Source organism: Triturus cristatus, chromosome 11 (assembly GCF_964204655.1).
Source record: "Triturus cristatus chromosome 11, aTriCri1.1, whole genome shotgun sequence".
Lineage (NCBI taxonomy): Eukaryota > Metazoa > Chordata > Amphibia > Caudata > Salamandridae > Triturus > Triturus cristatus.
The window spans coordinates 1,116,746,468-1,116,762,795 of NC_140594.1; the positions used below are offsets into that span (position 1 = coordinate 1,116,746,468).

At 44.1% G+C, this 16,328-nt stretch overlaps 1 protein-coding gene across 1 annotated transcript in view; it reads right to left on the reverse strand.

Annotated features, from left to right (window-relative positions):
• LOC146786138 (cytochrome P450 2D4-like) overlaps positions 1–12,663 on the reverse strand; it is a 55,475-nt gene extending 42,812 nt beyond the window's left edge. The window contains exon 1 of the mRNA XM_085633165.1: positions 12,139–12,663. Within this exon, the coding sequence (XP_085489291.1) occupies positions 12,139–12,663 (525 nt within the window). The remainder of the gene's footprint in view (positions 1–12,138) is intronic.
• Positions 12,664–16,328: the final 3,665 nt, after the last annotated feature.

Below are 16,328 nucleotides of genomic sequence, written 5' to 3' on the forward strand. Positions count from 1 at the left end.
CAATTAATATCTGTCTTTATTTCAAGAGTATTCATGGCATTGCTTTCTCTGGGCTGATCTCTGTCGTGATTCGTTGGCCTTGTTCCAGACGTGCACCCAGTTGTCCATTGCTTCACCTATCTTATTGGTAAATTCATTTACCTTCAAGTCTGCACCATCTACTCTGTGTTTCACTTATCTGAGTGGATAATGTGGTAGCAGGGATACTGGGAGAGAATTGCTCCATGCTTTGTTTTGGGTGTGCAATTCCAGTGGTTGGCTTTGGGTTCCTGTAGCCAGTCTTGCTTTGTAGCCAATTGGCCTTATCTCCTTTCTTCAGGTATCCTGATGTTCAGTTGTCTCTTTGGCAGGCTATTTACATCACTGTTCCTGCAGTTTGGGGGGAGAGACTTTGGAAATGTAATGACTGTGATGAGGTAAATGGGTGAGGTTGTAATAGCTTGATCACTTACAGGTAATCTTCAGTACTCTGAGTAGCTGGCCAGCTGGCTAGACAACATTGGCTCCAAATTCACAAAGGGATTATGTTCAATTTTCTTTGCTGTCACATTGCCTAGTTTTCAAGCTCTTTCCTCATTTACGGTTACTAATGTTTCCTTATTTCTATTCCTTCACAAACGGTGTAGGGTGGGAACATCGAATCCCAAATATCAACGAGACAAAATAACATTGAATGGTAAATTTCTATAAATTTCTATACCCTAATTCCACGTATACGTACCTTGGTGATATATCTCTTAAAGGTTTGTAGATTTAGATTTAAGAATAGCAAATCATTACCTCCTGGGGGGGCGCTTACCTTTCGATATGTTGTCCCTCAATATTGTCAAGATATTCTTTCCTGCCAATATTAGGATTCAATATTCCCTTTTACAAACCTTGGGTTCTTCCATACACAGTTACTTCACAGTCTTATAGTCAAAAGAACCCATGCAGCAGCCCATTTCTTTTTCTTTCTGGCGGCCACTCACTGTAATAGTCGTCCCTTTATTTACGTTGTGTATGATATCCAATCTTCTGAAAAAATATAAAAACCTCTATTTGGCGTATTTCCCCATTTGTTTCATTGATTTGGTAGACCTGTATCTATGGTATTAGTTTATCACCAGGACATTTTAGGTTAACTGAGCTTTCTTTAGACTTCATAAATATTCATAACTACTAACTAGTCAGTCTTCCAGCCCTGCTAGACTCCCCCAGGCCCTCCTATGTGTGTGCTGTCTGGCAGGACCTATTGCTTTTCGGTAAGGTTGAGGTGGTGCATATTATTTTACAGATGGGGGCTTTTTATAGGTCATGGGGTAAAGGGTAGTCCACTTTAGAGAAGGAAGAAGAACTAAGGGTCTCTTTTGCAAAATAAATGGTGTAGGGCAGCGATGCAAGTCTTTTTTGCTGTGCTGCCCTATGCCAATTTTAAAGGGCAGGGATGCACCAAATTTATAAAATACGATGCATTCTCTTCCTTTCTGCCTGCACCAGCGCCCAATTTGGTGCCATGCAGCAAGGCAAGCAATCTGGAACTATGGGCCAAGGGTATCTGCGTTGTTGGCAGGATGGTTTTTATGAAGGAAGGGGCACCTTCCTGCACAAAATCAATCCATGGAGGCGTTTTCCTCCGTCGATGTGTGCTGCAGCACACATTGAAAGAGTTAAAAAGAAGGAGAAATGACATTTCTCCTCATTAAGCATGCTCTTCCTGCACAAAATCAATCCATGGAGGCGTTTTCCTCATTCGATGTGTGCTGCAGCACACATTGAAAGAGTTAAAAAGAAGGAGAAATGACATTTCTCCTCATTAAGCATGCTCTTCCTGCACAAAATCAATCCATGGAGGCGTTTTCCTCATTCTATGTGAGCTGCAGCACACATTGAAAGAGTTAAAAACAAGGAGAAATGACATTTCTCCTCATTAAGCATGCTCTCCCTGCACAAAAACAACCAATGGAGGCGTTTTCCTCATTCTATGTGAGCTGCAGCACACATAGAAAGAGTTAAAAACAAGGAGAAATGACATTTCTCCTCATTAAGCATGCTCTGGGGAGATGTAAGATTTCTGCACTGCCCCAAGTTTACGGGATTTTGTAAATTTGGAGCTGTGTCAAAATCCATGGGTGTTGCGTTGGAGCACCCACTGTAACACTCATGGAACGCCTCCTTTGCCCGGAGTGAGGCAACGCACGGCTTTCCACTGCCTCACCTAGCTCCATATCTATGAGGGCATGCAAAGCCAAGCAGGGTGGCTTTGCGTCGCCTCATATACATGATTGACAGCCCTGCACCACCGGAGCCTCATGAAAAGAGAGGCTCCGGCGGCGCTGGCCTCTTGTAAATATGCTCACTTGTCACCAAGATGGGAAAGTAGTGAAACAGAAGGTTGCCTGTCTCAGATGTTTGGCTCATTTTGTGCGCGTCAGGAAGCCTAGGACTCGAAATAAAAAGTAGATTACAGGTAAGTAATCGTGTGAGCTACAACCTCTGTTGAACTTCACTATTTCTACAGACTCATTCTCTGCAAAATGCTGAACTCCAAAGTTTAGTCAACAATCCCTTATCTTAACTCCAGTGAAGCTCTGGCTTTCCACATCATTTGAAACACGCCCTCTAAGCTCACCTGAAATGCCCCTCGCCACCACACTCTGACCTACTGAAGAATTCACTGCTGGGCTTCTGGGATTTAGTGTGCCTGTTTACAAAGGTGACAAAGATCACTGTACCATGAGCTCTGGCGCACACTCCCTTCTGGAAAGTGTCCAGTAGGTGTTTACCTCTAACAAAAGAATGTTCCTCATTTCAATTCTAAGACAAACGGCAGCAAACAAAGAGACTTGAACCTGATAGGCAGCTTTCGATAAACATGTTTTGCTTTGGACAGAGTGCAGAGATGCTACTTGAGCAGTGCACGCAGTTTGTACAAAAAGATTCTCCTGCCCTCAAATTATTTTATATTACATTTCTCGTGTGCAAGTCCTGCCGCTTGTCACTGGGATTGTACTTTTAAAGAAATGATTCAAATGAAAGTTTGCATTTGATTCCTAGTTCCACGTAGTGTTCGCATTGTGTAATTTGGAGGGATAGCTCTGGTGTGCAAACATGAAGGACGTGATTTTTTAGAGAATTGTGATGAAGTGACAGTCCTATTATCAAGAGTGGTGTTAGAGTGCCACCTGAGGTGATTCCCTGAAAGTGACTTTATTCCAGCCCTGAAAGCAACAGCTGATTGGCTAGAGTCCCCACAGTGATTGTGTTGTTGATTTGTATGGCTCACGAATCCACCGCGAGTTATCCAGGTGCTTGAGCGGGGTGTAGGCGTGTCGGCCTCGCTACATTTTTAGAAGAGCCAGGTCTTCAGCTTTTTGCGAAACTCAAGTAGCGGGGAGGAGGCTCTAATATGTTGTGGGATGTCTTTCCATGTTTTTAGTCCAATCTGAGAGAATGGGTGACCGCCTGTTCTGCATTTGGAATGCGGTAGGTGGGTGCGAGTGAGTGTGAGGCTGGGTGTAGGTGTCTCAATGGGTTGAGAAAGTGTTTTTGGCTGTTGTGGTAAACGGGTCCTATGTTGTGTAGGCCTTTGTAGGTGTTGTGAGGAGTTCAAACTAGACTCGGTGCAGGATTTTGAGTTGGACCAATCGCAATCTCATGGGAATGGCCAAATCTCTAGGTGAAGCCAAGGCGTCTCGCCAATCATCCTCATCCAGCCGCCAGATCAGCCACAAGCGCGTGAATGGGTCGGGTGTTTGTTAATCAATTTTTTTAATGTGAGGGAGATGGCCGTCTTGACCATGAGGTCGAGTATTAACCTATCTTCCAGTGGGGAGGCCTCGGGAGGGGGGTCGCCCCCTGGTTTTGCTGCTTTGGCAGTGTTTGTGGACAGGGAGCCAGCAGATTTCTCGAAGGTAAGGTGAGATGTGGGTATGGTCAGGGAGATTGGGTTTGAGTCTTGTAGGAGAGTTCTGGATGGTCTGGAGTGTGTCCAGCAGATGTTAAACGATTACGGTTTATGGTATGTTCCCATAGTTAAGTCAGCTTGTGCTGAGTGCTCGCGTGATGGTACGGCTGGCATTCCGCAGAGGCCACTTGAAGATTTTTCCTAGCATTTGTCGAATGCGAAAGCAAGCGGAACTTACCGTGTTGACCTGTGCCTTCATGTTGAGCTTGTCGTCCAGGATAATCCTCAGTTTTCTGCCGTGTTGGAGTGGCTCTGAGTTCTGCTGGCAACCAGTCCCACCCATCACAGTCAACAGCTCTATCATTGACAGTAACAGTGGCATTCTTATGTGTCATGACAAGGTCTGCTCTGTTCATGATAGTCTGGATAAAGAGAGTCCTCCTCACAAGGGGCATATAATTCTCAGCCTAGCTGTGTCTCCTGGCTTCCTACTTGTTCCGACCTACAGGGACCTCCTAAAGGATGCGTATCCTAGGATGCTGCCTGTTTGCCTGTGGTTTGCTTGCTGGTGCTCTAGGTGCACTGTTGTTTTGGGGCTTGGGTTTGGGTGTGAGCTTGATGTCATGGCTCTCCTCAACCTCTTGTGTTATTGATTGATGTCCATCAGGTATGCATCTCCTGGTTAACGATGTAAGTAATAATGTGAACAATCCAAACCAAGTAGGGAGTAATTCATCACACTTCAGCGGTGAACAAATTCCTCCATCGTAGCAGAATGCTACAATGTTCAGTTCCTTTGGGTGTACCAAAGTGCTCAAGAATGCCCATGAAGGAGCACACAACGTCCAATAGGATGGCTGAGACGCATGCCTCCTCTTTATTGCCTTTAATTGCTTCTTGGCATCTACTTTGCCCTACATTACTACAGATAGATAATAGACAAGCATTAGCAAAGTCAATAGATTTGATTTTTGTGGGCTAAGGCTTGCAAACACAAAGTGTCCTGTTCTACATTCCATGTTTTTCACAAAGAGGTATATTGCAGAGAGATATGGCACAAACTGTGCCTTCTGCCCATACATGTTTGCCTGCTGTAGCACATTAAATCCAGATATATTAACTTTTCTAAAGCTGGTATGTCTCATGTGATGTCATTGTATACATGTTAGTATTTACCATCCTAAGTACATATGTGTTGTATTAAATTTGTACTTACTGAGAACGTAGGGGCATATTAACAAGGGCTTTATCTCTGCTTTTTTGGCTTTAAAAGCCAAAGAAGCGGAGATAAAAATATCGCCCTTTCAACAACAGGGTGCTAACATGCAAACTTGCATGTTAGCACCCTTTTTCACTATGCTTCCCTTTGCATCTCTAATGAGGTGCAAAGTGGGCGTTCCAGAGCAAAATAATAAGAGCAATGCGACATTTCTCCTATTATCAAGCTTCACTCTAACCCTGTTAGAGACACAAAAGCTACGCTAACCACAGTTAACGCTGCTTTTTCACGTCTGCTACTTTTCAGATTTAGCCATGTAATCCAATGGGAGGTAGATTACATGGCTAAGTCCACCATGGGCTATCAACAAGGATATCCCTATCCTTGTAGTTTTATCACTGCATTACCAGCGATAACCTCCCAAAATGCCGCTATCGCTGGATTTTTTATCGCCTAGGTGGTTAGCGTTGTTAATAACGCGATAACCAGGCGATATTATCCAGCGATAGCGGGCGTTAAGAAAATTAACGCTAAGCGCCCTTAGCGTTAATTTTCCCTTTTCCTTGTTAATATGCCCTGAAGTGAGTTAAATGCTTGGTTTTGGCAGCTTCATTTTACAGCAGGGTACAGATTTAATTCTGCCAAGCCGATTCATCTATCTTTCTTTCAAGGTCATTATTTTGAGAACCACTACAATGAGTAAGAGCTGCAACTGTCAAAATTGTGCTATTAAGCACCGTGCAACAAGCATTGGCAAAAACATGTGCCGTTAGATCTACTTCCCCCTCTTTCTAACTTTTCTCTTCTTCATGCTTTCTTTTACCGTCCCTGGGGCATATTATCAAGAAACGGCGTTAAACTTATCGCGGCTTTAGTGGCGGCGATAATGGGCTTGATAATATGCCCTTGAGAATTCCAATAGAAGCTCATGTTCTGGTGTCAACATTGGCTTCTATTGGAATTCTCTGCGGCATATTATCAAGCCCATTATTGCCACTTTAGCAGCAGTTTACTGCCGCTAAAGCGGCGATAATTTTAATGCCCTGCTTGATAATATGCCCCCACCTTTTTCTCTCCCTTGCTTCTTTCCTCCATTTCTCCTAATATTCTCTCCTTTAACTCCTTTTCTCCTCTCTACACAGGCCCCCTTTAATCTCGCAGCACATCTGTTGCATTACCTTATTCATTTTTACATCTAGATCTTATTTTTGCTTTTCTCTCTACCCTTCTTTATTTCCCCAGTCTTCTTCCTCCTGATCTTTTCTTTTACTCTCTTTATCTCTTGTAGTTCTATTTTCCCAGTTGTCCCTGATCTTTTAGTCTTTTTTCCCACTTTTTACTTTCCATGCTAACATTTACACTTTCGCTTCCTTTTATGATTCACCACTTTTCTCTTCTGCTTCTTTTTCTTATTCTTCCTTTCTCACTTCTATTGCTTATATTTTCTGGTTCTCTCATTCCTCTCTCTGTTACTGCTATTCTCTCTACACTCATACCTCCCCTTGTCCTCACTCTTTATTTTCCACAGCTTCTTCTTCTCTTTACCCTCTCAGTGCTTTCTTTGATTATGTGTGTCGTTCTTCCCTTTTCATCTATCTACTCTTTCTGTTATTTCAGTTTTTTTACTAGCATTGTTGTAACTTTTCTCCAATCTCTTCTCTACTTCTATGCTCTTTGGTTTATATTACCTGTGTCTTTTTTTCTCACCCTTCCCACCATGTGCCTTCTTTCTCTCTCCACTGTATCTCATCTCTGTGCACTGCAGCACAATGTTACTTTCTCTCCTTGATAGGCATATAGGGGCATATCAGCAAGGCGGCGATAGAAAATTATTGCTGCTTTTGCGGCCGTTTTCGGACGAAAAGCGGCTATAATTTTATCGCCTAATTAGCAAGGTCACGCTAACGCGTGAAACCTTGCTTTAGCGCATGAAATCTTAACGTCCAGCTTTGCATCTCTAATGAGATGCAAAGTGGGCGTTCCTGACCTAACATGACAGGAGAAATGTCGCTAAGCGACATTTCTCCTATCATCAAGCCCCACGCTAAGAAGCATAGCGGCAGGAAAAGTAGCGATAACCCCTATGGAATATATGCAAACACAGTAATGAAGCGTGCTGACATTGAAAGCCTTTTGTAAAAGGCTGGCACCTGTGTCCCCATTTACAGTGTAGTCACGCAGGCTGTGGCTAGGCTGCTCCAATAGCAGTCACCCACTAGGCAACTGTCTGTTACCTGTATCACATTAATGCCATATCTGGGCATGCCCGGTTACTTACGGTAATATTTTTTACTCCGAGTCCTTGTCTTCCTCGTCATAGTCCTCCCTTCGGAGTTTAATCCTTTCTTGCAGAACCTAACCACCAAACCTGACTTCCCTTCCCATTCCAAATGGCCCCCATACTCCCAGAGTACATGTACCTCACTAACTGGGAAGGACTTCCTGAAATAACCAAGCAAGACCGCAATCAGTGGATAGAGTACAGACGGGCTCTGGCCTTCACGGCCTTCTCTCCTCGGCTACCTACCTTGTGTGGCCTGCCTGGCCAGTAACAGTGGCATCCCCTGCCAGGCCATCAGGTTATGAGTCCATGGGGAGAATGGGAATATGCAGCGGCTTCGTGGGAGGGGAATGATTTAGGGGCTGTTGAGCTGTTTTCACCTAAGTCTCCCTGGAGCAGCATTAGAGGTGTTCCTTTCTTGACCCCTCTCTTGCCAGGCCATCTCCCTGTGCCTATCTATGGTGAGCTGGGTTATGTCTTCCTGGCCCCAGTGTCTTTTAGGCATTGTTGGGGAGCCTAAATAATGGGATGTGGCATTATGGTAAGATCTGCCAGGTTTGAGTCCTGCCTTTATGTGCAAATCACTGAATCTCCCTAATAAAAATGTATGTAATCTTCTGTAATGTATCTGGGGTTCATATAAATTGCTCAATTTCCTCCATTGCTTCTGGGAAGTGTTCACACTATATAAAACTACAAACAAAATAATACAAAAAAATAACCAACCATATCCTGCAAAGGCTGGCCAATGATAATTAAAGGGGACTCTTCATACAAAGAATTAATAATTATTCCTTTTTACATGATGTTTCTGTGTTTGTTTAGTTTAACTATCAGCCATGGGTCATTAATGCCACTCTGGAACACATTTTAAAGTGCCTTCACCTTACGTTTACTATTTAAAATACATACTGGTCAGGGTAAAAAATACAGACTTTGGGTGATTTTCTTCTGTTTTGTACCATCCAGGATATTAAAATTCGGTCCAGGTGGCAACCCTGGCCAGATCAAGTGCTGTGGCCTTTAGACTGTTGTATTTCTCCTCGCCTGCCCAGCCAAGATGCAGTGCTTCTAGTTATACCAATGTCACTGGCCCTAGAAGCTTTTAGAAAACCAAACATTTCTCAAACAAATTTGTTGACTGGGACTAAGCAGATCATGATCTATGAAAGGGACGATACGGTAATGTGGCCTAATTTTTTTGTGAGTGCCCTGGCCTAATTGTGATCCCAATCTGACCCTGTTGTGGAGGAACCAGTGCCAATCATGCGAATATTTGAAAAAGCTGAGTTTAAGTCTGGCTTCTCTGATTCTTCTATCATGAGTGTTGAGGATCTCAATTCATTCCAATTTGGGATAATCTATCCCCAGTTACCTGGACCACTGTTCCCAAAGGCGGCTCTGTAGTTGAGAGGAATTTTTGTCTTCCAATAACATCAAATAAAGACCAGACACCACTCAAGTGTAGGAGCTCCATTGCCTGAGGTAGTCATGAACCCCTGATTGGAGGAGACACCTGAGGGCTGTGGTCAAGCAGTGGTGCAACTGAAAGTTATCTCCAACATTGTAGTGGTCGCAGATGGAACTGAGCTCCTCGTTTAGAAGCAGCTGGGCCACCATATATACCCTAGTCGGGCCACCTCATCCAGAGGAACGTACATCCATCTAGGAGCAAGACTGTTGTTCCAGGTGGGGTTTGGTCATGTATGTATATGGGTACGCGCAACTGTTTATGCATTCCCTTCTAAGCACATTCTGTTTCTCCTAGAAATGGGTTTGGACTCCCAACCTCAGGCCACTGGGAATAGAAAAGTAAGGCAGAGCTGATCTGTCTCCTAAGGAGTTGTTGCTCGATAAGGACCCAGTCTGATCTTTTCAAATCAGAGGAGTAGAAGTATGTAAAGTGCACCAATCTGTGGGCTCTATAGTAAAGAGACATTTCTGTAAGCAGCAGGCCTCCGGAGCCTTTCCGCTTGTTGCTTAGACATCTTAAGACAGGTCTTTGTCCGTCCCAAACATAGAGCCTGATTTGAATCTCAGCTGACAGGTTACTCCGTGACGGATATCCTGCCCGACTAAATATAAATTCCATTATATCTTACGGGATTTATGTTTCAGCAGGCAGTATATTTATCACCATTGTGACGGGGTAACCCATCCGCTGAGATCTAGATCAGGCCCATAGTCTTTGATCACTTTGCTCACATTAGAAATTCCACAGTTGGGAAGGCCTGTTGGGATCATCCCAAAAGATTAGTTGAAACGAGCTCCGTCACACTTTTGATAATTTGTGTGCGGCCCCTTAGAGACAATCACAGTTAAGACCATCTTGCAAAGTCAAGTATCGTTATTGTTATCAAACATTCCAATTTTCCAAAGAGAATCTCCAGGTTTATAATCGTGGTAGTGGACCACCTGCACTGGGAACCAGACAGAAAGTCAGGGGTATTGAACCAATTCATTTTTTTTTTTTTTTTTAAATTATTTTTTATTTTGTACTTTCAATGATGCACATTTAATACATTCATGTATTCATTTTCACCACATGATCCTTTGAATGATATCAAAAAACGAGAAAAAATGAGAGAAGAAAAAAACAGATATCATATAAACAAAACAGTATAGCTCTGGCCAATCCCTAGATCAGATGTTCCTAAATTACCAAATTACCAATTTACCCTATCCCGTCCCTCCACCGCGCTAGTGGCCCCCAAATTCTTATGCCTAGAGCTCTCCCCACTCTACCTTTTCTTGCATAAATTGGCTTTTCCAAATTAAATGTGGAAATTAAGTTTGCTAACCATACTTGCATAGACGGAGGGGATTTATCTAGCCAAGCCCTGGCTAGGATTAGTCTATACACCGCCATTGCCACAAAAACAAATTCCCTCTCTACATTGCTGCTTCCATCATGGTCTATCCCTAGCAAAATACACGAGGGTGATAAGGAGATCTGTAGCCCTAAAGTCTTATCGAGAAAAACCTCTATGTCGCTGATTAAAGTATATAGTTGTGGGCAAGTGGCCAACATGTGAAGTAAATCTGCGTCTAATGCGCTGCATCGAGGGCAGCTTATCCCAGTTGTACCCCCCATTTAGCAATTCTAGCGGGCGTATGGTATAAGGAAAAGAGGGTTTTATAATGTTGTGATTGTAGGGGGGCTGAGCATAAAATATTACACCCCAGGTCCAGCGACTCCTGGAAATCCTCCATTTCTCCTCCCAGCTTCTCTGCCCACTTGCGCTTGTGTTTGTCTAGATCGTCCACTTTAGTTTGGACTAATATCGCGTAGGCTGACCTAATGTTGTGATAGCCGCCCGTGGTTAAAATCTCCAGAAAATCATTTGTGTTATATCCTGCTGAGCCACCACGTTTATCACCCAAGAAGCTTCTTAGTTGTAAATACTTAAAAAAATCTCTCCTGCTTAGCTTGTATTTATTTGCCAATACCTCAAACTGTACCACTCCCGCATCCTCTCTTAGGTCCCCTACTTGGTTAACACCTTTTCTGTTCCATTCGGCCATTACTGTATCCGAGAAAACTTCTGAGGGGAACGACTTATTCTTATATAGTTTAAGATATCTGTTATATCGTCCAAGGCCCGTCTTCCTCATAAAAGTCTTCCATACATTTAAGGCCGCATTTAGTGTCTTAAATTGCTTCCTTCTAAGATAACCAAAATCAGTAAAACATAACAAGCAATTTTCTGTATCTTGTCCTAACAGGATTGCATATACATCTGTAGATTCGGAAGTTATTCTTTGAAGCATCCCCCCTCCTCCGATTAGGCCTTGCATATATTGAAGGGCAGTTGCCAAATAATATAATCTAAAATCCGGGGCTCCCCACCCCCCTCTGACTCTCGGTAAGGTCATAAATTTATACGCCCTACGAGTTTTCCCGTGGGCCCATATAAACTTGTTGAGAGTACCTTCCAGTATATTAAACCATTTGGCTTCGAAAATTAGCGGAATTGTTCTAAATAAATAAAGAAATTTTGGCAATATACTCATTTTTAACACGTTGGTGCAGCCTACTAGAGAGAGGTGTAATTTGTTAATCCTATTTAAATCTGTTTTTACTTTCTCAAGGAGAGGGGTTATATTATTCTCAACAAGGGTATCTAATTTTGCAGATATTACTATACCTAAGTATGTCGCCGAAGTAGTCACCCTAGAATCAGTGCAAGAAATGGCTTCATTCATGACTATCTGAGTCTTAGATCTATTTAGCTTGTATCCTGATATTTTACCAAACTTGTTAGCTTCCCTTTCGACCTCTATAATAGCTAAGTCTGGATTCGGGGTGAGTATCGCGACATCATCTGCATACGCCAGAATTTTAATTGACCGACCGTTTAAAACCATTGGTAAAATCTCTCTATTTCTGTCCAATTTCCGTAAAAAAGGCTCCAAAAATAACGCAAATAGTAAGGGGGATGAGGGGCAGCCTTGTCTCGTTCCCCTAGAAATTGCAATTGATTCTGAATATCCTCTATTTACCCTAATTTTAGCTATTGGGCATTCATATAAGGCTCGGACAGCTGTTATAAAGCCTTCCCCAATACCACTCCATCTCAAAACTGCCCACAGGAAACCCCAGGCAACCCTGTCGAAGGCCTTCTCGGCATCCAACAACAACGCTGCCGCAGGGTCGCCCAGGGACTCCGCGGCGTCAAACACCGTTATGAGTGTCCTGACGTGCTGAGTAGTTCCCTTGCCTGGTATGAAGCCATGCTGGGATGAACTTACCAGCTGCTCTATATTGTCTGCTAGCCTTGTTGCCAGCATTTTTGAGTAAAGCTTAATATCGGCATTCATGAGAGTGATGGGTCTATATGAGCCCGGGAGTAACGGAGGTTTACCTTTTTTGGGGATGACTATAATATCCGCCGCTCCCCAAGACTCGGGAGGAGAGCCCCCTTGTTGTGTTAGTAGCATGATGTTAAACATATCATCACCTAAGCTGTCTTGGAATACTTTGTAAAATTCTACCGGAATTTGGTCTGGCCCTGCCGCTTTCCCCGAAGGGAGACTCTTGATTGCTTTCTTGAACTCATCTAGATGGAAAGGAGCATCGAGCCCCGCTTTATACTGTGCAGACAGAGAGGGAGCTAGGATGTCCCTTAAATAGCTTTCCACCTCTTCCTCTGTTAGAGTACTCCCTTCCTCGCAGGTATATAATTTGGCATAAAACTCCCGAAATACTTCCCGGATAAGATCGGGGTCTGTAACTAAATTCCCCTGACTATCCTGAATTTCCTTGATATCAGCCATGGCAGTACGCTGCCTAGTTCTGACAGCCTAAATGTGCCCGATCTTCTCACTTAGTTCGTAAGAGTCTTGTTTATGCCCCAGATATTTTTCAGCTGCTTTCGCGCTGATGCCCTCAGTAGCAACCCATCTGAGGGCAGTTAAGCTGATTAAGAAGGGCTCGAGTGGGAGACCTTGCGTTATAGATCTAGCAAGATTTTCCTCTGCAGCAAGCAGTCCTCGTCTTATATCCTCCAGATGTCTTCGGTCTTTTTTTTGTTTAGCCAATACATAGCTCAGGGTTTCTCCCCTCACTCCCGCCTTGAAGCAATCCCATACCACCCCCGGGGGGGCAGTGCCTCTATTAATATCCCAAAAGAACATTATCCAAGATTTCATATGCTTCTGATATGCCCTATCGCTTAACAATGTACGCTCGAACGTCCACTGGGGCTTGTTAACTTTTATATTCGTAGTATTTAATATTAAGACAAGAGGACTATGGTCAGAAAGGATTCTGGGCTGTTTTTCTATTTTTGTGTGAGAAATTATGGAACTAGACACTAAAAAGTAATCCAGTCTCACTAAAATTTTATGCGGAGCCGAAAAATAGGTACTACCATCCATAAAGGGATGTAACTTAATCCATGGATCAACAAGGGAGTTAAGTTGGGCCATACTAGCCAGTGCTTTAAATGTCTTCCTCTTCCTCCCTACATAACTCCCCCCGGGTTCTGTAAAGGAGCTTGTTTGATCGTGGATGTTAAAATCCCCACAGAGTACAATGGGTTCTGGCCACTGCGCTAATTCCAAATCCATGAACTGCCAGACATCTGGGTCATCTTCAGTGGAGCCATATATTGTACCTACTGTAATTTTTACCCCTTTTATACTCAGTTCGACAATAACCCATCTCCCCCATTGGTCCTCCTTTTTTCGGTGTATCACCACCTCGTGTTTCCTCCCTAGTATTGCAACCCCCCTAGTTCTAGTCCCCTGTTTGCTAGCAGCTAATACATCAAAATTAAGCTGTTTTAACAGATAAATCTGTGATGCTTGGATATGGGTTTCTTGGAGGCAAACTAAATCCAATTTCAAAGTTCTTAACAACCCTGCTACTTTCACTCTCTTCCCGGGATTATTCAAACCACACACATTGATTGAGGCAATCTTACAAGGCATTACAGGAGGTCATTGGAGTTCTTACATCTGATCAGCCAAATATTAAGCATTAACGTAAGCATGAGCATAAGCATCAAAGAAGAAATAGCAAATATATGCATTAAAATGTGCATTATCAAACCAAGAAAAACACAAAATGTTATCCCTATTGGACCCCCTAGTGACCCCCCCCACCCAAACCCTCTCCCCACCCTTCCCTTGATCCCCACCCCCACCCTCCCCTACACAGGCAAATAGGTCAGTCAGACCTATATGTAGCCGGTTTCGGGCTACTAGAGTCGCACCCCTTTCCCACCTTCATCTCAAACACTATATTTCAATCAACTAGCGCCCCCCATGTACGACCACAAAAACTTCTGTCCCCCAGAATAGCAGTAGGGAACCTTCCCTCCCTGCACATCTTATTTTTTCACATCATCTAGATACTGCTGAGCTTTAATCTCAGAAAAGAACATCTTAACTCTTCCCTGAGTGATTACTTTCAATTTCGCAGGGAACATTAAGTAAGCCTCTGATCCTAACTCCTGAAATTTTGAGATCAGCTGTCGCATCCTCCATCTCCGTTCAACGGTAACATGGCAGAAATCCGGTCTTGCAAAAAAAGAGGTGCCTTCAAATGATCTCTTATTTGTAGGTCTAACTTTCTCAATGATTTCCTGTCTAATAAGATAGTTGCCAAAATAGACTAAAATCGCTCGCGGGAAGGAGGCCTTCCTACCCCCATCTGCCTCGGAGCCCTTTTTAAGTGTAAAAGGAAACCTGTGCACTCTCTGAATCTCCCTGTCCCACTGCCACTGAGACTCTGGGAAAGCCCCTCTTAGTAGATTAACAACAAAGCGCTTTATATCCTGTCCTTCAATCCCCTCCGCCACGCCCAAAATTCGAACATTGTTCCGCCTTTGGCGGTTTTCCAAATCCTCCAGCTTCCATTGCAAGTCATCTGTGACTTTTACTTGCTCCATTCTGGAAGTCTGCCAATTTCCAAAATCATTTTCTAGCTTGCTCGTGCGCTCCTCCACCTCCGCCACTCTGCCAACCAAATCTTCATAGAGCTTATTAGTTTTTCTCAATGAGACTTGTATTTTTTTTGCATCTTGCCTTGCTTTCCGATTTGCAACCCTAGCTTCTGCCTGCATCTGCTTGAGCGTATTGAGCAGGACGCTGGAGGGTATGTTCTGACTCGGTGAACCGGCAGGTTCCTCCTCCTGATATGTTTGGGAGGTTCCTAGGTAATCCCATGCTAAACCTCTCTCAGTGCTTCCCAATAGTCCAGCCTGTTGGCTGCTTGGCTTTAGTTTAACCTGCCTTTTCCTTAAAGTTGAATCATTTCCTGTACATAAGTCGTTGTCGTCGCCCCCTGACGAGCTAGAATCCGACAGCTCATCCTCCCCTGATCTCGCCACCTCCTCTTCTCCCTCTGTACTCTCCTCTATGCTCGCCTCACTATGCTGTAAAGAGAGGGAGTCCGAGTCTTCATTAAGAAAAAAAAAATTCTCCCCATCTGCTTCACCAATACTGCTCTTCTCCATTATCTCCGGCTCCTTGTACCCAAGCCGTCCTGTCTCCTTTGCTGGGTTGATATATTTTTCAACTGTAGCTGTGGGCCCGAATCCCTTAGTCTTCTGTAATGTTTCAGGGGCCTTAGGAGCTCCTAGCTCTGCCTCAAGCAACAGGATTACCTCCATCATCTCTGCATTTGCACTCTGCTTCACAGGTAAGCTAGTTTTACTTGCCTGGGGCTCCTCAGTGTGCTCAATACTCTCGGAGGTCAGTAGCAACACCGATTGAGGTGATGGCTGCTTCGGGATTTCAGCGTTGCTGCTAGACTGCAGGTACAGCTGTTGCTGAGCAACGCGGGCGTCTGTGTTTGACGTGCTTCCCGCGTCCTCGAGGACGCTGAGACTGAGACTGCCGCTGTTTTCCTCTCTGCCGGTTTCGCTTCGGATTGCTGTGGGTTGTGCGGAGAAGACTTCTGATAAGGTAGGTTGCCTGAGGGGGGTCACTCTGCTTTTTTCCTCACACCTTCCTGATCCCGTCCTCTTCTCGACACCATCCTCCTGCTGTGCTGGTCTTGAGTTCAGTGCTTCGGTGGCTCCATCTGCCCGACTGAATGAACCCGTGAGAGTGCTTACAACAGATTTTTCTCCCCTCCGTGTCTCAGTCTTCTTAGGCCGTTGTATAGTCGTAGTCTTCCGAATTGCTCCTAGATCCCTCGCAATCAATGGCGTCTCCTTGTTTAGATCACCCGAGGGAGTTTTTTCAGTCTGTCGATTCTCCTTATGTTTCTCCTTCGCTTTATCCATTTTAGCGGGGCGCGGATGTATCTTGTATCGCCTTATGCAACGCAATGTCAGGATACTCAGCGTGTTCTCCCAGGTTCTCCAAGCACTCTCCAGAGCTTCCTTCAGCCAAATCAGCTCAGGTAGTTTCGGCACTCTAGATGGATATTGAGTCAGCGCCAATAGGTTTGTATACCAGGAACGTATCAGGGCCATTAGGGGGGAGAT